This window comes from Danio aesculapii, chromosome 13 (assembly GCF_903798145.1).
Source record: "Danio aesculapii chromosome 13, fDanAes4.1, whole genome shotgun sequence".
In the NCBI taxonomy this organism is placed as follows: Eukaryota; Metazoa; Chordata; class Actinopteri; order Cypriniformes; family Danionidae; genus Danio; species Danio aesculapii.
Genome location: NC_079447.1, coordinates 33,136,989 through 33,164,575, shown reverse-complemented (window position 1 = coordinate 33,164,575; position 27,587 = coordinate 33,136,989). Strand labels below are relative to the sequence as shown.

The window sequence follows — 27,587 nt, the reverse complement described above, 5'->3', positions numbered from 1 at the left end:
CAGTAATAATAACTGAACAAAAGATATCTCAAATGATTTGATCAAACTCCCTGCCTACTTGAAATATGCAGGCATAATAAAAGTCTTCAATATTTCACTTCTCGAATAGCTACGTTCGCTTCAACAATATTTAAGCACTGTTAAAAATATATCAATAAATATATATATCAAATAATAATAGTAAGTTATTATTTTTATTAATGTCCACATACCTTTAACTTAAACACCACCGGATGTTTTTGCTTGCACGTGAGAGATCAGCTGATCGAGCTGCGCTTTTGATTTCAACCGGGAAGTGCAGGGTGGTGTCTTTACACTTTTACGTCTCGTGATTGAACAATATAACCCAGAGATGTGAAGTTTGCTATGAACAACAGACATGAATCATGTGGCGTGGTCTTTTACGGGCTTTTATCTGTCAGCGGTCTGTTTTCTTGACTGCACACTTTTGTCTAAAGTGTCGCGTCTCAGTCTGGGAGATAATATCGTCTCTCTGAACGGAAAATGGCAGCTGGTGAACTCCAACTCCACTTTTTCTATCAGTGCAGAAGTTCCCGGCTGTGTTCATACAGCTCTTCAGCGTCAGGGAGTCATTTCGGTAAAACACTTTCATTATTGACAGTCCAGACACCGAAATGAAGATGACCTCAAACTCTATTCTGTCAACAGGATCCATATTATAGGTTTAATGACCTGGCATACCGGTGGATTTCACTTGACAACTGGACTTACACGACATCATTCTCACTACCTGCTTGTGTTGAGTAAGTTCAAGTTGTTCAGTGAGTCTTAAAAGGTCAATAAAACAGCCTCCTCACTTAATTGAGGTAAAGTTGGTTTTATAGGGACATTCTAAAACGCTTAACGTGGCTTAATGTACCTAAATATCAACCAGAGAAACCCAATTTTATGTCAAACTATACTTGTAAGTAACTTAACGTTAACTACTGTAAAAAAAAAAAAAAAAACGAGTCCCAATTCCATAGATAATGTGAAAAACAGCGCGTTAAGTGTTTTCTCCCACATTGGAGATATAAAATCTATTATAAAAAAAAAAAAATCCAGTTTCTTTCAAATTTTACTTGTGATTAATAACAACTACTAGCAAATGAGTGAACCCCATTTCCACAGCTAAAGTGAAAAAAATTATGTTAAGCGTTTTCCCCCCATGTTGCAGTGGGGATGTCAATGACATGCACAATCGCATTATTTTGACAGCAAGGGTTACTCTATCATAAATAAAAACAATTTTATGAACAGCCATTTTAACATTTAATTTGCCTCTGCTGATGTAAATTTACATTAAGCCTTTCCTTATTATGTCTTGATTGGAAGAGATGATGTTTAACGTGATATTGTTGACTTCATCTATGGAATTAGGGCTCAGTCTTTTGACAATAGTTAGTGTTAATCACAAGTAAAGTTTCACAGAAATTAGGGTTTTCCTGGTGGGTGTTAAGATACGTTAAGCCACGTTAAGCTGTTTCCTTATAATGGCTATGCCTAATAAGCTATTCCTTATAATATAAATCGCTTAAAGTGAAATCGTTCACTTGATATTGTTCATTAAATAATTAAAGCTTGTTCTTTTATCAGTTGTTTTTCATGAGGATATTTTATAGAAATTTGATTGTCTCTGGATGTTGTTAAATTAAGCCACATTAAGCTGTTATAATGGACTTTAATGGGGATAAAATGCTTAACGTGACATTGTTCACTTCCACAGAATCAGGGCTTGATCTTTTGGTAGTAGCTAGTGTTAATCACAAGTAATATTTCATTGATTTTTGGTATGCCCTACTTGTTAAGGTACGTTAAGCCCTGTTAAGCTTTTTCCTTTATAATGCACTTAAAACGCATAACATGAACATTTTTCACTCACTAAATTTAGAGCTCATTCTTTTGACATCAGAAAGTGTTTGTCATGAGTAAAATTTAATAGAAATCGCTTGTTGTTAAGGTACATTAAGCCACGTTAAGCTTTTTCCTTATAATAGACTTCAATGGGGGGAAAACACTTAGCGTGCTGTTTTTCACTTCATCTATGAAATTGGGACTCGTTCCTTTTACAGTAGTTCGGGTTAATTACAAGTATAGTTCGACAGAAAATTGAGTTTCTCTGGTTGATGTTTAGGTTCATTAAGCAACGTTAAGCTTTTTTTTACGTTAAGCGTTTTAGAATGTTCTGTTTTATATTTCCACATTCGTTCAGTGACATGCTCCCTATATTGTTTACCATGGTACTTTGAATATTCGGTCTGAATTGCATGCAAGTATGACTTGAAACCAACATTAGCACTATTTATTTGACTGTGAACAGTGTTGTACTATGATAGTCATTGGCTGCTAATATTTTTTCCCTATTTAGAATTTGCAAAGAATACTTTTGCGAAATTATATTATTAAGTAGAAAGTCCGAATGGGTGAATATAAAACTCAATATTTACCTCAATCTTCACTTGTACTAAATAGCTGGAGAGAAAGAGAGACTGTCACTAATGTGGCTTGTCATGTAATATAGACCATTTCAATGTGGTAATGTCATTGGCCCTAGAACATTTCCTGCTTGTTATCATAATATTTCCTAATTGTAACAAGAGGCAATTCAATCATAACTTAGCATTATAACAGCTATCATAACATTATTTATCAATATGTGGACCTTTTTGGATTCTCGGAGGCTATAGAAATTAAAAATGTAAAACAGTAAATTACATTAGGATCATTGTTATTGTTTACATCCCTCAAAATGGTCAATAGATGGTTTTAGACTCAATACTTTTAAAGCATTGAAGCAATATAGCCATAAAACTGAATTTTTGTAAATTTTATGTGTAATTTTTTTCTGAACAAATGATAGTTGCTATCATAAACTGTTATGATGGTTTATGGAGAACTCACACTAAGTGCCATTCAGTGTTATAATTTATATACCAGATCATCTTGTCATATTTTTGGAATATTTAGAAAAGTTATTTTGTGGCATAATAAAAGACAATATACATTTTATACAAAAATACAATACAAAATACAATTAAGTTAGTATTTATTTTAAATAATTATATTTTATCATTAGGCTTAAAATCCACTAGGTTTTAACCAATTTGAAGCAAGATGTACAAGTGAGGGTGCTGTTTAATTGTTTTACGTAAATGTATATTTAACTCTTAATGATGATAAAACTCTTTGTCTTCCCTATTTGGACATTTTGATTTTCACAAAATTAATTATGAACATTAGACACTTTATTTGCATTTAATAAGCTTTTTCTGTACATAAAGAAACTTTTATGAATGTAAACAACAAATTAGACGCTTATTTTCCACTGTTTGCTCTTTATAGAGGAAAAGGGAAAGTTGTCCTGGTGTTTGAAGGAGTCGACACAATCTCTACCATTTCACTCAATGGAGTCACCATCGGGACGACAGACAATATGTTTCGCAGATATGTAAATACATTTCTATTGTGTACACTCACAAGTTTAGAATTGTTCTTTTATAAGCATGTGCATGGGTTTTAACATAATAATAATATATAAATAAATAAATAAAATAATAGTAGTTACTCATAAAAGATGCAATGAACAATAACACAAACAATCAAGCCTGAAATTGTTCATACCCCTGGTAAATTCTGACTTAAAGTCACTTTTATTCAACCAGCAACTTTTTTTGGCACTGATGCTTTTCCCAAATGATAATAAGATGACGTACAAGAGGTGTCATTGTGGTAAAAATATTTCTCAGCTTTTATTTACCTTTGAACAAAAAGTACCTGTCAGAATTTGCCAGGAGTCTGAATAAATTTGGGCTTGACTGTATGAATCATTATATGTTTTTCATTAGGATTTTGATGTTACTGGATTGCTCAAGAATCAGGAGAATATTCTCCAGGTGTTTATAATGTCAGCTGTGGCTTATGCCTCTCAGAAGAGTCAGGCGCACACTGGATACAGGGTACCACCAGACTGTCCTCCACCTGTACAGAAAGGAGAGTGTCATGTTAACTTCATCAGAAAGGTAAGAAGCACATCACATTAACAAACCTTGAAAATAGGGATGTACTGTATATCGCCGACCATATCGATATTGGTCTATAAATTCTTTTTTAATATTATTGTTATCCGCCCAATAACAAAATTAGGTTTAAGTCAGTAAAATAAATTTTATGCCGCTAGAGTTTTTATTGTCCCCTACAGAGGTTTGGGAGTTTTTTTTTTTTGCCATGAAACAAGAGGACACCAGAATTAAAAAGCTCCATTCTTACACTCACAGGTGAAGTATAGCCAGATAGTCCTTCTAATTGGCCTTTCTGTTAAAACTTCATACAAAGCATGCTTTATCAGGAAAAAATAAAATCTATAATTTATGTAATACTTTTTAAATTATTTTATTGATATTTTGATTTTAGGTAATGTTCAGTGACGCTGTTTTTATAGGCTGTAGTTTTTATTTAAATTTATGAATAGATAATTATTGAAGTTCAAGTAAGGGTTCAAACCTTTTTGAAGGTTTTAAAATAAAACAGTTGTTTATTGTATTGTTTTCAGCTTTTGTTTTTGCAATTATGCAAAAAGTAAAAAAAAAAATTATATTAATATTTATACTTTTATATCGACTGTCTGCCTACAAATCTAAAGAGTCATCGGTTATTGGTATCAGTCAAAAATGATATATCAGTGCATCCCTACTTGTAAGTTCATTAGTGTAGTTTGCTTTCTTGTGTGGGTGTTTAGGGTTTTTGAGATTAAATATTCCATAGTCATGTGTGGATATGAAACGGTAATATACCATTTGTTTTGGTATGTTACTTTATTTATTATAAATTTTTTGGGTATCAAAATAAAATATCTGGATTTATTTGGTGTCATTATGTAATTAAAAATGAATAATTCCTTTAAGTATTACACATACTTCAATTACCTGAATGTCGATAAGGGGTCTACAGTATGTGTATTATTCAGAAACACTTATAAACTACTGATAGCGGTGGCTTTAATTAGTGCTGAGAGAGATATTTAGATAATTTTGTTAATATGTGTTGTGCTCTTTCCTCTCCATAATAAACAAATCACAAAAATAATCAAAAACAGAAGTTAAGAAAGCATCTGGTTGTAGCGGTATGAATGTGTTTGCACAAGCTCTGCAATTCACCATCAACATCTTGACAGTAAAACTACACCATTATGATTATTTGATTATAAAATATATTTCAGATCATAAACTACCTAGATCTGTTTATCTGAGACTCCAGTTTGAGTCCCTTTTTCACTTCCTGACACGTTGACATTCCAGTACAGAGTGGCTCCTTTAGCAATACGTCACATTATTTTCTAAGTAAAATGTTGGAAGTGGTACACGTAAGGATCGATCTACAGGTTTTCATAGACAACCTAGGAACTTGGAGTAGATCTTGTGTGTTGCAAGCCATTCACATTTCCATTTTCCTGATTTTTAGGCTCAAAGCTCATTCAGTTGGGATTGGGGTCCATCTTTTCCCACACTGGGCATCTGGAAAGGTGTTCGTCTGGAAGTCTTCAACAGTTTTAGGGTTTTAAGTTTCACCACAAGCCCAAAATATAGTAGGTTTTGCATATTAAGGAGTCGGAGCTTTAGCAAATATCAAAACAAATCACTGTAAAATACTTATATCTTCTTCATTTATCTTTCCTTGTCTCTAGACTCAAGCTGGAGTGTTGAAGTGGAGTTGTTTTTCGATGTTGCTGTTGCATCAAAAGGTCTTGTCCATATTTCCATACCATTACTGCTTTCAGAGGCAGAATTTCAGCTGTCTCTTACACCTGGACAGGGGGAAAAGTTCTTTATTTTGCAGGTTAACCAGGTGAGATCAGTTGTAGTGTGCTTGATGGTGACCACGCCATATCATTTTTATCATCAGTTTTAGAGAAAACATCACATTTTTGGTATTAAATTAAGTTTGCAAAAATGATTTTATGTTTGTTGAAAGCAGATTAAATATGAGTAAATCATCTATTTTAATGTTTTAAATGTCTAGTGAAAATAAAATGTCAAAATACAGGTGGTAATGTTCTATCATATATATATATATATATATATATATATATATATATATATATATATATATATATATATATATATATATATATATATATATAAAGTTATGTGTATATATATATATATATATATATATATATATATATATATATATATATATATATATATATATATATATATATATATATATATATATATATATATATATATATATAGTTGAAGTCAGAATTATTAAATTCCCTGAATTATTAGCCCCCCTGTTTATTTTTTCCCCCAATTTCTGCTTAACGGAGAGCAGATTTTTTTTTAACACATTTCTAAACGTAATAGTTTTAATAACTCATTTCTAATAACTGATTAATTTTATCTTTACCTTGATGACAGTACATAATATTTAATATTTTTCAAGACACTTCTATACAGTTTAAAGTGACATTTAAAGGCTTAACTAGGTAAATTAGGTTAACTAGGCAGGTTAGGGTAATTAGGCAAGTTATTGTTTAACGATGGTTTGTTCTGTAGACTATCAAAAAATATTTTGACCTTAAAATGGTACCTAAAACATTTAAAACTGCTTTTATTTGAGCCAAAATAAAACAAATAAGACTTTCTCCAGAAGAAAAAATATTATCAAACATACTGTGAAAATTTCCTTGCTCTCTTAAACATAATTTGGGAAATATTTAAAAAAAAGAAGAAAATTCAAATGGGGGCGAATAATTCTGACTTCAACTGTACATTTTAATCGCCATACCTCTTCAAACCTGTACTTGGTAAACCATATAAAAGAATAAAGCATACAGTTTAACTATTATTTTAGGTTATTTAAAAGCTTCTTGTTGACATGGGTAAAACTTTGTGGTTTAAAAGTTAGCGGCAAAGCATAGAGATTTAAAATGACTTTTATTTTGTATTTTGTGATCCTTAAATAGTCTTTTAATGTCAAATGATTTATTTAAATACATTTGAATGATTTTGTATTTTTTAACTATAAAATATTTTACACTGTTTGACATTTCAGTAGGTTTCTATTGTAAATCCTGATGTGTGATGGTCATAACTTGTTTTTATATATTTATAATTTTTAATCATATTTAATTATAGTTAATTTTCTATAGTATTTAATGTATTTTTGGTGTTGATCCTTGAAGACTGTTTTGTCTTTAATCCATACATTTTGAATATTAATGAGTTATATCCATGATTAGTTTATTTTAATATTTATATTTTATTTATAACATTTCTTTCTCATTTATGTATTTATTTATTTGTATTATATAAAATGCATTAAGTTAGTTTTATTATTTATATCATTTATATTTTTATATTAATTCATATTTATATTATAGTTGTTTATCATTATAAATAGCTTTTTTAATATATCGAGTTCATCTACTGTACATACAAATTTGAAATATTGCCTTATGTACATTTTTGTCAATTTATTTTCATTAAATCAAACAATATTCCTTTCATATTAATAGTCAACCATAATAACATGTATATTTATAAAAACCTTGTACAGTTTCAGAATGTCAGTTTGTGGTGGCCGTTTGGACATGGAGATCAGCGTCTCTATAATCTGGAGATAAATGTGAAATTGGACAGTGGAGAGACATTTAAGGCACAGCGAATGGTAACATTTCTCTCTATTCTCTCTATTATCTTCATTATCAGCTCTGGCTTCAGTCTGCATTATTTTACTCTCGTGTTTCTCATCAGGTTGCTTTCCGCACAGTGGAGTTGGTCCAGGAGCTCATTCCCTCCTCTCCGGGCCTCAGCTTCTACTTCCGCATTAATGGGAAACCAATTTTCTTGAAGGGCTCAAACTGGATTCCTGTTCATGCCTTTCAGGACCAGGTTACCACTGACATGTGAGAAGATTTACAACTTAACTACATTAAGGCCAGAAATAAAATACACATTTTTTATGCAGCTATTAGTTTGGAGATTTGGGTTTTTTTGCTCTTCATATTGTATTTTTTTCAGTCAAATGTAAAGAAAACTCTCAAAATGCACTTTTAAAGTGATAGTTCACACAAAAATTAAATTTATGTTATCGTTTACTCATATTTAAATGGTTTAAGTGGTAATAATGTATAAAATTAAAAATGGAAGTCAGCAGTTATGTGTCTATCCAAAGATGGCAATTAAATTTATGGCCAAAACTGGAATGTCACATAAAAGATTTACAAATAAAGCAGTGTTTCCATCCAATGAGTCAAAACAAAACTAAATTATCACTTCCTGATAAACTGGCACCAAATATCAAAAAACATGCAGGGTTCATTCGGTCATAGAAAACCTGGAAAAGTCATGGAATTTTGACACGGCATTTTCCAGGCCTAGAAGAGTTTTGATAAAACAGAAAAACACACAAAGTTTTAGAAAAGTCACGGAAATGAGTTTAACAAATATCTGCATACTTGAATTAAGGCTGCACGATATTAGAAAAATCCAGATGATTTAACAGGTTTATTTGGATTGATTGAGGGATTTTGTAGAGGAGTGAATCTCAAATAATATATAACAAATAAATAACAAGCATAGATAAATAAAATATAGTAAAGAGAAAAGTGAATTATAGTTTTCAAGCATTCATTATTCAGGTACAGATATTGAATAATTAACACTGCATAGTCCTTATTGTATATTATTTAATCCTTATTAAAGTAACAAACATTTTCTTGTGGCTGGATGTTTTAAGCTATGAAATATTAAAATGATGCACATTTCTCTCAAAGATTAAAATGTACTCACTATTTACTCACACTTCACTTGTTTCAATACTATAGGAGTTTATAAATTATATTCTTTTTGTGTTCCTTTAAAAAAAAGAAATCTCATTAATGTTTGAAACAAGTGAAGGGTGTAATGAAAATAGGAAGTAACAATGGTGACACGCAATGAAAGCACTGTGGCATTTGGAGGTGTGAGCCTCTCTCTCAATAATACTACAGGGCTGCCAACTTTTGGTTTTAGCTGGGAGTGAGAATTTATGCCCTGCCCCTATGGCCCCAAGCCCTGTCCACACCAAGCCCCGCCCCATTTATTTAGAAATATAAAAAATGATAAATATATTATTTTAGTAAATACTTTTTATAAAATACTTATTATAAATATTATTATTATTATTATTATTATTATTATATTCTAAAAAAACTAATTCTATATGTAACTGAAAAACAATGTAAAGCCACAACTGAAGTGATATGCTAAGATCATTTAAGAAATCTTTTGCATAAATATATTAAATTCATTACAATGGAATTAAACAATTCTAAAGAACACAAAAAATATGTTTTATAGAATTATCTGTTGTGTAAAGACTTGATACGATTTTTAATAACAGAGTTATGACACTAATGAGAGTGAACCCTTCCCTTACAGAAGATATGTATATTGACTTATACAATACTGATGAGATACAATATTGATGAGGTTTAGTGAAATTAATTGTTTAGTGTGTGGTTTAGTTGCAATCAACATCAACAGATTTATGTTTTCCGTGTAAATGTTTGTTTAAAACCAATCAAAAGGCCTAATTTTAGAAGCAAAATCTTTACATCATTCCTCTTACACTACAGTCAGTGTTTTATTTTACATTTATTTGTAAACCAAGTGCATTTTAAAATGTGTTTCACTTATTGTTTTTGCTTTATCCATCAAAATAATAATCATAGAACATTTTAATCAAATGTGCTTGTTTTTTGTTTCAATGTAGACTGAGAATCCAAATGAAAGTCTGTGAAATTACAGCAGGGCTGCATTTCTCTGCACAACGCATGAGCGACGCATGAGCAGTGTGTATTTTTTTCTGCATGCTTGTTTACAACTGGGATTCATACCCAAAGTGGGAACGCGAACAGTGCGTCAGCGTCAAGCAGGAGCGGTGCGAGAATACTGTCAATTGCATGACTGATGACCGACTTTGGTTAAGTCATTTTAGAATAACAAAAACAACATTTCAGATTGTTTTACCAATTGTCCATTAATGCGGTCCATTGCACCCTTTTTATCATCACATGATCTCTTATAACAAAATCACATTACGTTTTTTTTAATGCGCATTCTGGAATTTATTCTGTAAAAGTGTTTCCATTGTAGTTTATGTGCTTTTTTTTCTTATCGAATCAAAAGTTTATCTGATTTTTAATGTGCATTTTCAAAATTTATGCATTTCTATCAAGCATTTTTTATGTGAAAATCCAAAAGGCGCATCAAAAAGGTGGATGGAAAGATAACTAATGGCTACTGTTGTCTGACATTCTTCAAAATATCTTCTTTTGTGTTCAAGAAAAGAAAATAATTCAAACAAATACTTTTTCTGAACTGTCCCTATAAGTGTTCCTTATAACACACTATCAATTTGTATGTTTTCCTTTTTTTCTTTTTCTTTTTTCTTTTCTTTTTTTAATATTTTAAAATGTTTTTTTATTTATTTATTTTTAATAGAGGGGTATGATCGACTCAGTCTGTATGACATATTATTCTACGAAAAGTTCACAGTATTTTCAGAATAACTGAGTGATAAAAAGAGATTTCCAAAATTCACTCTATAAACATCTTTGACTATAGTGTGTCAGACAAATTTTAAACCCAAATATTCAGATTATTGTGCTGAAAATGAATGCATATTTGTGCCTATTTAATGAAAGAATGCCTCATTTAGATATTAAACATGTTAGAAAGTTTGTAATTTAAAAAATATATTAGCAATTCTTAATATAATCAATCAATTTAGGAGGTGTGGTGATAAAATATTGATTATTTTTTCCTCTTATTTATCCTTCAGTTTTTTTCACACGTGGCCTGGCTGAATAGTGTCCAGTTTCAATTTTGGCCTTTTCGTGGTGTTTTTGCCTTTTAGGATCACTGTCCTGCTCCGCTCTGCACAGAAGGCGAATATGAATGCTTTGAGAGTGTGGGGTGGTGGAGTTTATGAGCAGGATTTCTTCTACAACCTGTGTGATATGTATGGAATCATGGTAAGCTTATCATATTTCCTCCTCCTCTGCCAGTGAAATGCTTTGAGTGTGCACTGAATACATACTTTACTTGCTCTGTTATCAGATTTGGCAGGACTTCATGTTTGCCTGTGCGTTGTACCCGACAGAGAAGGATTTCATACAGACAGTGAGGGACGAGATCACACAGCAGGTTTGCATTGAAAAAAGTATCATATTAATCAAATGTAAAAGTAGGGAAAAAATAGTCAAATTAAAATGTGTTGAGAGATTTATTTTGTTAAAAAAAATGTAAATGTTGAATACATAATAAGGTGCAAAACGTGTTTGACACAATTATTTTAATTTTTTTGCTATTTTCAGACCAGCGCAACTGTAATTTTCATGTTTTGCGCCACATTGTTTAAATAGCAAATCCATTTGTTCCACTTTGTGGACTAATGGGTGTTCCGGTCTAGAAATGAGGTGTGTAAATGTGCATTGCTGGCGCGTAGCTACAGTATTATGTTGAACCAAAATAGACCAAGTGAAAGCTCAGTTACTTAGTTAGCGCGTTACTTATACGGCTATGTGGGTCTTTACATATAAAAAAAAGCTACAAAATGTATTATTGTCTATAAATATAATAATCACTGCCTCCATGTTTCATCTTTGGGGTCTTTTTTCAGTTTATTCATGACAATTTGGATTTGTATAATGTTATTACTATTAGGAGTATTATTTTTTTATATGCATATTTATATTTGTTTTAATAAAAACTACTTTAGGTTTGTCCACCTGTGGGGTTTTGGATGTGTGTTTCAATATAATATCTTGTTTTTTGACTACACTTCATTATTATTGGTCAATTATTTGTTTGCTGGAAATTAGAACTGAATTTAGAAAGCAAACAAAATTAAAAATGTAGGCTAATGGATGTCTTCAGTGGAGGGAGTTTCCACCGTTTCCTTATCCACAAAAGTAAAGGAGTAAAGTAAAGAGCAAAAGTAAACTAAAGAGAAAGTAAAGAGGCAGAATGGAGGAGGCTTGTTCTTTATCTTTGTGCTGCAGATGGTCTGTTGAACTGATTTCTCGCTAGTGAAGCGTTCAGTTTTTCCACTTACATGGCACGACGCAACTGACTCATAAAGGAAATGTTAGATGAGTCTCTGATTGATTTAATGCATGTTATGCTCAAATCACACCCATAACTCATTACGAGAATAAGCACAACCCTGTTAGACCATGCGCCGGGGCGCAGAACGTATTCCTCATTATAAATAACAAAAGTGGATTCGGATACGCACTTAATGCTTTTGCACCATGCACTTTAGACTTTGCGCCTAGATCATTAAAATAGAGCCCATAGTCTGATGTCAAACCGATATTGAATCTGTACCACATAAATGAGATGTTGAATTGGATACTCAAGACTGTGTAAAATATATTTTAGTTCTTTTATATAACATTTTGACATGTTGTTAGGCTGTGTTATTATGCAGAAAATATACAAATGGATGTTTTCATGGAAGCATTATTTTATTTTATTATGCGTTAAATTTTATTTTGTATTAATGTTTTTAAGAGCTTACATTATCATTAAGAAAATTGTTGTATTTCCCTCACATATTTTATCAAAAATATATTTTGCTATGGTATAGTGCATGTGTGCGTGTATACAGTTGAAGTCAGAATTGTTAGCCCCTCTGTTTATTTTTTCCTCCAATTTCTGTTTAATGGCGAGATTTTTTTTAAACACATTTCTAAACATAATAGTTGTAATAACTCATTTCTAATAACTGATTTATTTTATCTTTATTTTAATATTTCACTAGATATTTACTAGACACTTCTATACAGCTTAAAGAGACATTTAGGCTTAACTAGGTTAATTAGGTTAACTAGGCAGGTTAGGGTAATTAGGCAAGTTATTGTATAATGATGGTTTGTTTTGTAGACCATTATAAAGAAAATAGCTAACAATTTTGAACTTAAAATGGTTCGTAAAAAATTAAAAACTGCTTTTATTCTCTCCAGAACTCCAGACTCTCTCCAGAAGAAAAAATATTATCAGACATACTGTCAAAATTTCCTTGCTCTGTTAAACATAATTTGCAATATATTTAAAAAAGAAAAAAATTCAAAGGGGGGCGAATAATTCTGACTTTACTGTATATATTTTTAAAAATGTATTTGAAGTTTCTTTATTATCTTACGGTTGTAAGCATGATGTCAGAGTTTCTGCTTCCTCCATGTATTGTGGTTCAGGTACGACGACTGAAATCTCACCCCTCTGTGGTCGTCTGGAGTGGGAACAATGAGAATGAAGCTGCTATTGCAACGGACTGGTTCAATATATCTGTTGCTGACCGACCGCTGTATGTGAAAGACTATGTCAATCTGTATGTCAACAACATCAGAGACATTGTGCTGCAGGTGAGACCGACATAAAAGCACACGCTACCATTAAACCACCACCCTGCCTGAGGCTCTTTACAGCACTGAAATTTAAAAAGAAATTGATCCTGCCATTTCCACTATGTTTCATAAAAGTTCTCTAACCACATCAGCACAACTGAAAATGCAGTTCTGAAGCTGAAAGTATAAACACAGTTTTAGGACATATCTGTAGCTTGTATGCAATATTACATTCCAAATATATGTATGGATATGTTTAAGGCTTTGTACTTCACATATAACATCATCATGTCTTTAAACAAAAATGCTGCTGTGTTTTATTTCAGGAGGACAGTACTCGTCCTTTCCTCGTGTCCAGCCCAACCAATGGTGTTGAGTCTGAGAGGGAAGGATGGGTGGCCCAGGACCCCTATGACCCCCACTATGGAGACACACACTATTACAACTACTTTACTGATTGCTGGAACTGGACTGCTTTCCCTCGCACACGATTTGCTTCAGAGTACGGCTTCCAGTCCTGGCCTTCATTGTCCACTCTTAGCAAGGTACAGTAGTCTTTCTTCAGGGTAAACTACTTCATTTTGTACAGTGTGTGTGAGACTGTGATGCGAATGTCATCATTAAAACAATGCGCAGATGGGATTTTTGTAACTGCTCTTACAACCCAGTTAACACTTTTTGACTCCCAGAAAGTTTAGAAATTTTTGTATTTGGCTCCCAGATCACTTTTTAATGGATACCAATACATCACTCACTATTTACTCTCCCTCAAATTGTTAAAACCTTATATGAGTTTCTTTTTTTTTAACACAAAAGATGATATTTTGAAGAATGATGCAAGCCATTGACATGCATAGTGGTACAAAATGACATAATAGGAAGTTGTTGGCCCTTTTCACACAACAGTACTGGTAACTTGCTGTAAATTTACCATAATTTCGGCGTTTTACTGGTAATGTAACAACTTCTCTTACAAGTTATATAAAATTTGATGTTATCCGATCAAGGAAGTGCATTTGAAGTACATTTAATTCAATTAAGCACTTTTTTCCCACAAGAGAATGTACATTAACTTATTTTTCAACGTGAAACCATCCAGGTTTCAGTGTCTTCAGACTGGGATTTCAGCAGTAATTTCTCAGCTCATCGGCAGCATCATGAAGATGGAAATCAGCAGATGCTAAAACAAGCAGAGCTGCATTACTTTCTCCCCAACAGCACAGACCCAGTCCAGAGATACAGAGACACTATTTACATCACACAGGTGAACACACACACATATACACAAAAAGCATAAGAGACTTCTTTCAAAATCAAATGTTTGCTGTCCACCAAAGAAGGCGATTCTGATTTTAATTGCAGTAGATGTCTATGTTTGTCTTTCGGGTTTAAAATCTACTCTCTACATCATGTGTTCAAAGAAAAAGACCACAGTGTTTTTGATTTGTTGGTCACTCTTAATTATTAACTAGACTTATCGTAGAGTATGCCTTGGTATGATAGAGGATTTAAAACTGTGAGATTTCTTACATTAAATGAGAGACTTGTTCATGTTTGTTTATGGTTGTTGTTTTGTAAAAATATTAACTTAAACTTCCACTATAACTATTTTTACTGTCTGTACCTTCTTTTTTATCTTCAATTATCCTGAAATAATTCATTATAATTTTCTTTTTTTATGTGTTTACCAAATTACATAAACAAAAAATCTGTTTTCTGTATTTTTTAAATTTCAGTAATAATAAAAAAAGAGTTAGATTTTAGATTCTTTTGGGTCGACTTGGTTACATTAATTTAAAAAAGGCAGAATAATCTGAGATAATTAGCATGTGACTTTCTATTATTATTATTAATATGATATTTTAAGGATACACCAATAGTAAATTAATTATTTGTCAACAACGTTATTGTGATTATGTCAGTGAATGTTTCATTCCCTTTTCTTAAAAACAACATGATGAAAATGCATAACATTTTTTTTAGAAATATCACATGGCGTCTGGTTAGAGGTTAGAATCTTGAGCTAAATAGTGGTGAATGTCAACTCTGTCAGTGGTTTATTTATCGGCAAGTTAAACAACAATTAATAACATTTAACAGTTAATTTCCATTAAAGCCTTATTTTACATTAATACAGGATTCAGTTTAATGTAAATTATACATTTGCTGTATATCATTCCAGTTTCAGGAAAATGATTGGAAAATGTTCGAAATGTTCCCGCCGTTCTGGAATGAGAATATATTCACTAATGGTCAAGATGATTCATAGAATCAGAGTGAGCCTGTGTTATTGGTTAATCGTTTGTTGTCTGGGAATAACATGCCTTGAAATGCCACGATTGGTCAACCACAATCAAGTATTCCAGAGAGCTGTTTAATAAAGCTATGTGATGAAGTAGCCTGACTAAAACACCACGATAGTTTCGTTTTTCTTTCTTGCTAAAAAGCGCTTGTTTTCCCATCAATAACTTTCTTTGACCCTTGAAAATGTCTTTTGAGGGATATATTTTTACATACACAAACAACAGCAGCCTAAACAACAGAACATCGTTGTCTTATTTTACCTGCAGTGCTTCTGTGGGAGGAGTTCATTCATTTATATAAAATCAACAAACACGAATATGTTTCACTTAACAACAAAATAAATAACCTCGTCACGTAGCCTATCATTTTCCCATTCGCTCTATAAGTTCAAGATGATGGCATCAAGGACAGCATGTGCTTTTTTATTTTACATAGGCCTATAGAATGTCTTTGGATTTGACTTTCACTCCAGTAAAACATAATTGCGAATTCGAAAAGGAAAGAAACACCATTGAAAGAAGTTTTATCAAGTTTACCCTGCTTTCAGCTTAATTATCCAACATGTTTACAGCAATGTAACAGTGTTTAAAAAAAAAAACATCGTATTGGCCTATATGAAGCAAATAAAACAAAACAAAACAACGCATTCATTTTCTAAAGCAAGTGATAAGCACTGTCTTAACGTCCATATGAATGCATCTGGCTGTCAATCTTTGACATGACTGGACTTTGCTCCTCAGCGCCCCCACACCTTGATGCTTATGACAAGAATAGCATGTGTAGTTATCTTTTTTTTTTAAGTGAGGTGTAAATCACCATCATGCATGAATGAATGATTTTTTTTTACTCTTACACATATCACATTGTCAACATTTTTTGAGACCCCCAAAAATGTTTTTTAGGGGAGCCCCCATAGTTTGCACCCTGTCCTTAACCAAGCGATATAAGCTGATGCAAATTCTTAACATTTTTAACATGTATACGTTTTGTTTTTTTTACATATTTTTATTTGTTTTTTTCTTTTTAGACGTACACAAAAACAAATACAAACACAACATAAAATGCCTGACACACAACTGCATATACAAAAATATACATATGGCCCAAGCCATAAGCAATTATGTTACAAAATGCAATATGGCGGGAAAAGTGAGAAGTTTGATGAAAGCAGAACACATGGACATTATGTCATTCCAAGTTTCAAAATGTCACATAAAACTAAGATTTATATTGTCCAAATATGGTGACCAAGTGCGAATAATTATATCAGTTGTGGATTGGCTAAGACATGTTAAGTATTCCAGGGGGATAGTCTCTTGAATTATTGAATGCCATCCTTTTATGGAAGGGGGCTTATCATTGATCCATGACATCAGAATGTTCTTCCTGGCAGCAAAAGTTAACAGGCAGAACAGTCGTTGTTCATACTTGTTCCTAATTTAAGACGGGAGTTACAGACAGTGGTATAAGAGGAAAGAGCCGTAAAGAAATCAGCTTTTGTTTAACATGTATATGTTTATTCATGACTCCAATCTTTACATTCTTGCACATGATGTACTCAAAATGGTATGTTTTGCTTTGACAGGTGACTCAGGCACAGTGTGTGAAGGTCCAGACCGAATTCTACCGCCGCAGTCGCAGTGACATCATTGAGGGCAAAGGTCACACAATGGGCACTCTTTACTGGCAGCTCAATGACATCTGGCAGGGGCCTTCCTGGTCTTCTGTAGGTAAATGAATCATGTACAAGAGTGAAGATCTCTATATAAAAGAAACCTTTCTTATTCATTTTCAATGGTCATTTATTTGTTGATTCAAGCATGTATTGTATTCCTCTTGACTGGGAAATATCTCTTACACATTCAGAGTTTGGTGGTAAATGGAAGATGCTGCACTACTGGGCTGCAGATTTTTACGCTCCTGTACTTTCAGTGGGAATTGAAGATAAGGGAGATTTGCTTATTTATGCCGTCTCAGACAGACAGTCTGAGCAACACGGTGTCAAAGCCAAGGTATGATGGCAGTGCTAAGTAACTTTTTTGGTAATGTAATGATTAGCTAATACAGAGTAGAATGTTAGAGCAAAACTATATGGCTGCATCCAAAATCGCATACTTTCATACTAGATAGTACGCTAAAAACAGTACGCGAGCAAAGTAGAATGTCTGAATTCATAGTATTTAAAAATTGGCGTGCAAGAAGTACCCAGATGACTTACTACTTCCGACGAGATTTTGAAGTGCGCATCTGATGGACGCTACGCTATCCCATGATGCCATGCGAGAAAATTCATGTATGGCAATGAAGCGATGCAACTGATGTGGGTAGGTCACGTGATCATGACAAAATGGCACATGTAGTATGTCTATGTTTCATTCATACTGAATAGAACGTACTTTTCTAATGACCATGTAGTAAATTAAGATTCAAATGTAGTACCTAGGCGATTTCGGATACAGCCAAGCATTTTGATTTTGGTCATTTTTCTGCCTAGTATTAACAGGGCAGCTAGGATTTTGATAATAGCCCTTCTGTTTTGGTAGAGTGCAGTGATGTATATGCTTATACACAATACATTTTATGATAATCGTGTTTGACAGAGTAATTGGACTTTTGTAGTTGTTTGAATACATTTTACCATGCGAGTGCTTTTTGTACTTTCCTTTTTAATGCAATTTGCCCAAATGTGGTCTAGTACCTCTAGAAGTGGTCAAAAAATAACAAGATCAAAATCTTTCAGACATCATTTAGACCTGTATTTAGTGCCTTTCGCTAGTGGTTGGGTTGACAAAAACCCATCTTAATATGAATGCAGTATAACTAGTCACTGGGCCGAATACTAACTTCATTTGGTGCTGCAGAAATTGTAGATTTTTGGTTTTGATTGAGTTAGTAAAACATTCATAACAAATGTCTATCTATCAATTACACAAAGAGGCATGTACAGTAGTACCATAAAGCTTAGTACCAGTGCTTTGAAGTGCATTTGTGAACATTCCCATTTTTAAGCCTGTTTGTTTCAGAAGTATTTTGTTCCATTCTTTTATTCCAAAGATTTACTTTTTATTTTATTATAAACTATAAAATGCAATAATATTTTAAATAAGTTGAAATGATGTGACCCAATGGCTTCAACAAAAGCATGTAATGTCATTTAAAGGGGTAGTCTAATGAAATGTTTTTTTTTATTTTTTTATTTTAGTTAGTGTGTAATGTAGCTGTGTGAGAATAAACAAGGTACAGTACATCCAGAAAGTATTCATAGCGCTTTGCTTTTTACACATTTTTTTATGTTACAGCCTTATTCCAAAATGGATTAAATTAATTTATTTCCTCAAAATTCCCCATAATGACAATGTGAAAAAAAGTTTTTGAAATTGTTGCAAATTTATTCAAAATAAAAAAGCTGAAAAATCACATGTATGTACATAAGTAGTGACAGCCTTTGCTGTGAAGCTCTAAATTGAGCTCAGGTAATTCTGTTTTCACTGATCATTCTTGAGATGTTTCAGCAGCTTAATTGGAGTTCACCTGTGGTAAATTCAGTTGATTGGACATGATTTGAAAAGGCATACACCTGTCTATATAAGGTTTCAGGGTTGACAGTGCATGTCAAAGCACAAACCAAGCATGAAGACAAAGGAATTGTCTGTAGACCTCCGAGACAGGATTGTCTTGAGGCACAAGGCTGGGAAGGTTACAGAAACATTTCTGCTGCTCTGAAAGTTCCAGTGAGCACAGTGGCCTCCATCATCCGTAAGTGGAAGATGTTTGGAACTACCAGGACTCTTCCTAGAGCTGGCCGGCCATCTAAGCTGAGTGATTGGGGGTGAAGGGCCTTAGTCAGGGAGGTGATCAATAACCCAGTGGTCATTGTGTCTGAGCTCCAGCATTCTTCTGTGGAGAGAGGAGAACCTTACAGAAGGACAACCATCTCTGCAGCATTCCACCAATCAGGCCTGTATCATAGAGTGTCCAGATGGAAGCCACTTTCCGCTTGGATGCCCAAAAGGCATCTGAAGGATTCTCAGACCATAAGAAACAAAATTCTCTGGTCTGATGAGACTAAAATTGAACTCTTGGAGTGAATGCCAGGCTTTATGTTAGGAAAAAAAACAGGCACTGCTCGTCACCAGGGTAATACCATCCCCATATTTTTCAGCAACAGCAATTGGAACACTAGTCAGCATATAGGGAAAGATGAATGCAGCAATGTACAGAGACATCCTGAATGAAAACCAGCTTCAGAGTGCTCTTGACCTCAGACTGGGGTGACGGTTCATCTTCCAGCACACTGTCAAAATACCAATGTAGTGGCTTCACAACAACTCGGTGAATGTCCTTGAGTCGCCCAGCCAGAACCCAGAGCTAAATCCTATTGAACATCTCTGGAGCAATCTGAAAATGGCTGATAGAGCTTGAGAACTACTGCAAAGAGGAAGACAGGTGTGCCAAGGTTGTGGCATCATATTCAAAAAGTCTTGAGTCTGTAATTGCTGCTAAAGGTGCATCAACAAAGTATTGAGCAAAGGCTGTAAAATACTTATGTACATGTGATTTTTCAGTTTTTTTATTTTTAGTAAATTTAAAAAAATTTTAAACAATTTCCAAAATCTTTTTTCACATTGTCATTATGGAGTATTCTGTGTAGAGTTTTGAGGAAGTAAATGAATGTAATCCATTTTGGAACAAGGCTGTAACATAAATAATGTGGAAAAAAGTGAAGCGTTATGAAGTTCAGTGCAAAGTATACAATGAAAGATATTCACAACCTCACAAATCTATCAGTAAGGTTGCATGACATTTCCAGACAAAATGCACTAGCCAATGAGCGAATCCCAACACACTCATCCAGCTAACCAATCAGAGCCCACTAAGGGAGGGCCTTCTTAGAACCAGGAAATAAACTAGTTGATAAGCTGTGTACATTTAAGGCAAAATATGTCAAATAATGTGATTTTGTTTTTTATTATTATTATTTTTTTTACAAGAAAGCATGAACAAGTTGCTGTGCATCCCATAAACATAATCAAGCCTTCATAATCAAAATTCTATTAGACCTCACTGCCCCTTTAAAGAGCCCATATTATGGGTTTTTGAAAATGCCCTTCCATGTAGTGTGTAACACAGCTCTAAGTGAAGTGAAATATCCAGCTAAGGCTTAAATCTGTAAGTGTACAGTGTTTAAAATTATTGATTCATCTATAAAAGAGTCGACTCATAGTGCTTCAAACGAGTCGTCTTGATAACGAGTCATTAGGTGTTTCGTGATGATGCGGCTACGAAACACAAGCCTCGCCAGTAGTTACGCGCGCAAACCCGGGAGATTTGAAACCTGCGGCCCCGCCCACTAACACAGAAAAAACACTAGACACACACACACACCCAAAGATGAAACTGTGAAGAGTCAGTGGTTGAGGTTTATTCACTAGTGTAAGTAAGTGCGATTAAAATTGTTGCCTCGTTTACTCTAGCTTGCAAATTATGTATTTATTGTGTTTTGTTACTTGTTAACCTGGTACAGTACTTGCGGTTACTCTTTAGATTCTCTTATCGCATGTAAGCCACGTTGAAAACGCGACGCGTGCCGCTTTGTTTACGGATTTAATGTTAAATGCTTTTGTGAGCTCGCGTTCCACTGCCGTTTGTCATTGCTATGGCCATCGTAAGCTAGGAGACAGGAGACTCGTGTCGATATCCCTAGTTCTGAGGAGGAGCGTAATGTGTGTGTTTGTGTGTGTGTGAGAAAAAGAGCAGGTCGAGTGTGTGACGGCTAGGAGACAGGAGACTCGCGTCGCTCTCCCTAGTTCTTCTGAGGAGCGTTGTGTGTGTGTGTGTGTGTGTGTGTGTGTGAGAGAGAGAGAGAGAGAGAGAGAGAGAGAGAAAAAGAGCAGGTAGAGTGTGTGACGGCTAGGAGACTGTGTGTGTGTGTGTGTGTGTGTGTGTGTGTGTGTGTGTGTGTGTGTGTGTGTGTGTGTGTGTGTGTGTGAGAGAGAGAGAAAAAGAGCAGGTAGAGTGTGTGACGGCTAGGAGACTGTGTGTGTGTGTGTGTGTGTGTGTGTGTGTGTGTGTGTGTGTGTGTGTGTGTGTGTGTGTGTGTGTGTGTGTGTGTGTGTGTGTGTGTGTGTGTGTGTGTGTGTGTGTGTGTGTGTGTTTGAAAAAAGCCTTACACTATGAAGCGTGTGTGCACTGTGACTACTTTTATATTGTTGATTAGCAGCTGGGCATTTCACTCTGTCTCGCGCTGAAGCCTGTCACTGTCGACCAATCGCAGCAGGCTGTCATTGGTCCAATCAGCGCAGATTAGCTTCGCGCTGAGGAGGGGGTTGGGAACAAATGAATCGCTGAACGATTCATATGGGAGTCGCTGGGATAATTAGGTAAAAATAAATGCAGATTATAAGACCATCAAAGTGTTTTTTGACCTTGCATGCATATTAGACTGTTGTTGGAGACCCTTACAACCTACATATGACCCTATTTCATGTATAATAGGGGCTCTTTAACCAACTCAGATCTCACTTGCTATGAGCTTTAAAACATTAAAAATTATTGTCCTAATGGAAAAAAGTGGTAGTTCTTAACTTTTTGGAATCTCAATGTTTGGTCCTACCTTGAGTTTTGATCAGTGTTTTTATCTTGTTTTATGTTTGTCCACAGGTGAAATTATATAGCTGGAGCAGCTTTAATCCTGTCTGTTCTTTAGAGTCTAATACGACAACAGTAAAAGGAGGAGGAAGCACCCTTGTTTTTCAACAATCAATATCTGCTCTCCTCTCACAATGTGGAAACTGCACGCGGCGCTCCTGCATCGCCACATTTCATCTAAGCAGTGCAGCTGAACCCATCAGCCCTCACAATCACATCTTCCTCAGCTCTCCACGACACGCCGAGGGTCTACAGAAACCCAACATCACGGTGAGAGGCATGCATGCAGACCAGAATGCTTATTTATTGCATTCTCAGAAAACATAAATGAGATCTGGGGCCTGATTCACAAAAATCATCTTAACCAATAAGTTACAAAATGTCTTAATATTAATTCTGAGAAGTTCATAAATGTTTTCTTAAGTGTAATGTTTGAAAAACAAATCAAAGAATTTGCTCTTAAAAACATTTTTTTCTAATAAAAATGTTTAAGTATGGCTAAAACAAATTTATTGCAGCCACAATTCACTCTTAAAACATATTTTATCTTAGAAAAAATAAATATAGCTAAAACAAATTCATTACAGCCATATTTTTCTTTCCTTCGACTTAGTCCTTGCTTTAACAGTGGAATGAACTTCTACATTTTAATTAAATCAAATTATTATCCTTTTTTAAAGTAACAGTCACATATTGGTCAAGTTTTTGAATGCAAAGTGTGAGATTTAATGACATTTTTCATCAAAAGAGAATTTAGTCCCAGGGTAAATGACTCAATTAATTAGACTTGAATAACAAGAAAAGACTAGGTAAGATTCTCTAATAGGCCTTTCTGGCTCTTTTTTTCCTGTTCACACCCATAGGATTTTACAGTAGCCCAGTAGTGCACAACACAATGGGTACTGCATTTGAATTTAAACGTACTACTCGGCCATTAGAAAAGTACGTCCTATACAGTATAATTGTGAGCATTATGTATGAAATTCTGACGTGCTACATCCTCCATTTTGTCATGGTCACGTGACCTGCCTGCGTCAGTTGCGTCGCTTCACTTCCATTCATGAATTCTCTAGCGGGGCATCATGGGATAGCGCACTTCAGAATCTCACCGGAAGTAGTACGTCATCCGGGTACTTCTCGCATACTGATTTTCGAATTCTATGGATTCGGACATACTACTCGGTTCGCATACTGATTTTAGCGTACTGTATAGTATGGAAGTATGCGGTTTTGGATGCAGCCAATGACATTTTAAAAAGCAAATCTCACAATATGACAAGAGCTCAACGCAATGAGGTAATCGTTGTTTTGGTCTTTAACTTGCCATTCACGTAATCAGTGTTCAACTGCCACCTAGTGGTCAGGAGCATTTGCGTTGTGTTGTACTTTCTGAAATGTTTCTGAGCTTAGTGTTTGCTTTCTGAAATATCGTTTTGTGTTGTGCACTACTGGGCCACCACAGAATTTCCATCTGGAACACAAGCATTTAATAAGGCAAGTGTGCTAGTGTAAATAAAAAGTAAAATATAGTCGTTACAAAGTTTTATATTATATGTTAAACGTTTTGTAATGTTTTCATTGTTACATATTTCCTTTTTGGGGATCTACAATGTAAAAACAGATTAGTTGACTTTACTTGACTTTAAAGGGGTGATCCAGAGTGTAATATAAGGCTTGGTTGTGTTTATAAGATGCAAAGCAATGTGTGCTCATGCTTCATTTGTAGAAAATCTCGTTATATTTTCATATACCTTACTTTGATTATATACAGCTATTCAGCTAACATGAAAACGACTATCATATTTGCTTGTTCCTCTGAAAAGCCCGCCCTCAAGAGGCTCTGATTGGTCAGCTAACATAAATGTGCTGTGATTCGCGAATTGGCTCACGTCATCAGGAAACGCCCTTTAGACCACCCCTTTAAAATGCGTTAACCCATTGCCTTAAATTAAGTTAATTAACCAAGTGCATAATTCTAAAAAACTAAGATCTTAATTTGTAAGTTCTAATATTTCGATTTTTTTAAAGTAAAATCAACTTGTCATTTTAAGGCAATGGGTTTACTCATTTTTCAAATTAGTTGCTTTTTACAACTAGTTATCATTCAGTCATTCATTTTCTTTTTGGCTTAGTCCCTTTATTAATCTGGGGTCACCACAGTGGAATGAATCACCAACATATCCAGCATATGTTTTACGCAGCGGATGCCCTTCCAGCTGCAACCCATCACTCATTCACACACATACACTACAGACAATTTAGCTTACCCAATTCACCTATAGCGCATGTCTTTGTATTGGTGAGGGTAACTGGAGCACTCAGAGGAAACTCACAAGAAAATGGGGAGTCAAACTTTGAAAATGCAAACTTCACACAGAAATGCCAACTGACCCAGCCGAGGCTCGAACCAGTGACCTACTTGCTGTGAAGCGATCGTGCTACCCACTGCCCAATTGTGACGCCTCGCAACTAGTTCTCAGTAATCTTAATCTTAAAAAGATTTTTAAGAACATTTTCTTCAAGAATTTCGAAGTTTTGTCTTAAATTTCAAATGGAATCAAAACTGACCATATGATTTTGTTAGCTCACGTTGGCAGTTTTGTGGTGAACAATTCATCTGTGCATGTCATTAAGAAGAAAAAAAGTTTGCCTTAAATTTGAAAATGCAATTCCTTTTTTTTTTAGTTAAATTCTCAGATTACGTGATTTGAGGTATTGGGCGTGGCTAACATACTTAACCACACCCCTCCAACTGTCAATTTTGACAATAAACAAAAACGGTGAGGAGGAGGAGTCTGTTAGTTTGTAATAACTCTACTAAACCACTTTTTGTTTTCATGTCGACTTTACTACCTCCAATCAGCTCGCAGCTGAAAAATAAGCCACGCCTACTGTTTTCTAATTTAATATTCCATTTCTCTAGGAACTATGTCACACTACAAAAAAAAATGTCGCAGCTTCCGTTCATGTTGACTTTAAGAACAATCTTGGGAAAAATGTAAGAACGTTCTTAAGATGTTTAGGAAACAAAATAAGAACAAAACAGCAGTTGAGAAAACAAAATCTTAAGAATGTTTTGTGAATCCAGGCCCTGGTGCTTTTTCTTAGGAAAGTGAATATTTCCCCTGCATTGACTGTTTTATTTGTATGTTGCAGTTTACTGTAAAGGATGCTGGTGTCGTGCAGAACTTTGCTGTAACTTTGCACTGCTCCTTTCCTGCTCTGTATGTTTGGCTGGATGTCGATGATGTTCCTGGTCACTTTAATCTCAACGGCTTCCTGATGCTGTCTAAGAAAACTACAGTTATTTTTGGAGCATGGAGACCCACCAGTATTGAGGAAATCACTGCAAATCTTCATATCACATCCCTAAGAGATGTCTACTGATTATATTCTGTGCCTTTCTCTTCTCTGACTGTAAACTTCTTACTTTACAAATCTATTTATTAAAAGAATCACAGGCCCCAGCATCCTTTACTCAGGTTGGATTTGTTTGAAATCCACAATCACATGAAACAGAAGTTGTGACAGTATTTTCATGCCTATTGTGATTTAAAAAGCAAATAATTGTCAGCCAGTGCTTGATTGTCAATCAGGAATCGATTGGATTGTGGTTAACTTTAGAGTGCTGGCTAGAATGTGGGTTAAACTCCAATAATTGTCTCCATGGTGAAACTCATCCCAATTTAAAGAGAATGTTAAATAATTGTGTGTGATTGTCAATTCACTTTGATGGCTTTTAATTTATTTTTCAAACTATCATATTTGCAAGGGAAAAAAACTGCATAACCCAAAATGGTGCACAGAAATGTCCAAAAATCCAAGTTGCCCAGTTGATGTACCAAAACTTTTAGAAATATGCACTGTAAAAAATATCCATGAATTCAACAGTAAACTAACAACATTAAAAATGCTACAGTAAAAATCCATAACCTGGTTAATAGTATGCTTCTTTAATATATAAATAACCATAAATATGCTTTTCCACAATTCTCTGCATGAATTTTTGATTTTGAATTCTGCACATTAGAGTTTTATGTTGATAAATGTTTATAGCATTAGTTTTATGTGTGTAATCATCAAAGTGAATGACAATGAGCTCATTCTATATAGTAATATATATTAATATACTTTGTATATATTAGTTATTTGTGATGAGCTTTGTGTTACATTTTTGTGCAGATGTTAGTACATCAAACCATTGGTGTATGACAAAAAGTAATTTACCATAAAATGTACACATTTTCAGTAACACTACAACAACGGTGTATTAGTTAATGTTGTTAATGTATTAGTATTAACATGAATAAACCGTGAACAAAACATCAGTTAAGCAATACTTAATCTTTCGTAATGTTAACCAAACATAAATTAATGTGTTAATAAATTAGTTAACATGAACTAACAGTTAACAACGACTATTATTCAGCATTATAATCTTCAAACTTACTCATATTCTAATGCAAAACTTTACATTTATTCTTTACAATTATTTAATGTTTACTTACACAAACACGAATGCATTTGTTCATGGATTAGATAGCACGACCTAACAAGGGACAACGCATTTATTCAGCAATACAAAATCTGATATGTAATCTAAACATTAACGTTAATACATTAACACATTAGGTAATGCGACTACAGTGATGTGTAACAGTGAACAACGCATCTGTTAATCAATACTTCATCTTTGTTAATGTTAACTAACATATAACTGTTAATATATTAGTTAACATGAATAATGGTGAACAATGACTTATTCTGCATTATAATCTGTTAATGTTAATTTACTCATATTTTAATGCACCTCTTTACATTAACAGCCTAATTAGTTAATTAATGTTTACTTACACATATTAATGCATTTGTACATGGATTAGACAGCACAATCTAACAATAAACGATAAACAATAAAATTAATTCAGTAATACTAAATCTGATATGTAAAATAAACATATTTTAATGTGTTAATACAATAGTTTACACATTAGTAAACAAATAGCGAACAGATGTTAGTAACACATTAGATGTTGGAAATGTGTACACTTTACAGTAAAGTTTATAATTCCATTAACAGATGCTTTGTTAATGATAAATTATGTTAATAAACAGTTAAAAAACATGAATAAATGCAAGTTTAAGCCGGTGTTTCCACTTTAACTCCAAAAACTTGCACATTATTCATGTTTGTTAACCATTTATTAGCATGATTTATAATTAACAAAGCACTTGT

At 33.8% G+C, this 27,587-nt stretch overlaps 1 protein-coding gene across 2 annotated transcripts; it reads left to right on the top strand.

The window, feature by feature from the left end:
• Positions 1 to 282: 282 nt before the first annotated feature.
• On the top strand, positions 283 to 26,283 carry manba (mannosidase, beta A, lysosomal). Of its 2 annotated transcripts, XM_056471170.1 has the most exons (17): positions 283 to 598; positions 670 to 764; positions 3,343 to 3,448; positions 3,846 to 4,019; positions 5,458 to 5,581; positions 5,681 to 5,841; positions 7,561 to 7,671; positions 7,758 to 7,909; positions 10,906 to 11,023; positions 11,109 to 11,195; positions 13,250 to 13,417; positions 13,726 to 13,944; positions 14,499 to 14,663; positions 17,289 to 17,433; positions 17,570 to 17,715; positions 22,364 to 22,621; positions 25,508 to 26,283. In XM_056471170.1, exons 1-17 carry the CDS (start codon positions 380 to 382, stop codon positions 25,736 to 25,738), a joined length of 2,679 nt encoding a protein of 892 aa, XP_056327145.1. In that variant the 5' UTR covers positions 283 to 379; the 3' UTR covers positions 25,739 to 26,283. The 2 variants fall into 2 exon arrangements, with proteins under 2 accessions (XP_056327145.1, XP_056327146.1); XM_056471171.1 differs by lacking the exon at positions 17,570 to 17,715 and having other exon boundaries at positions 17,289 to 17,429.
• The last annotated feature ends 1,304 nt before the right edge of the window (positions 26,284 to 27,587 follow it).

Excerpts from the sequence above, each read along its gene's own strand:
- manba (XM_056471170.1), top strand. The coding sequence starts at position 380 with ATGAATCATGTGGCGTGGTCTTTTACGGGCTTTTATCTGTCAGCGGTC. Across the intron at positions 7,672-7,757 it reads CATTTAAGGCACAGCGAATG|GTTGCTTTCCGCACAGTGGA; the intron begins GTAACATTTCTC and ends GTTTCTCATCAG. Across the intron at positions 7,910-10,905 it reads GACCAGGTTACCACTGACAT|GATCACTGTCCTGCTCCGCT; the intron begins GTGAGAAGATTT and ends TTTGCCTTTTAG.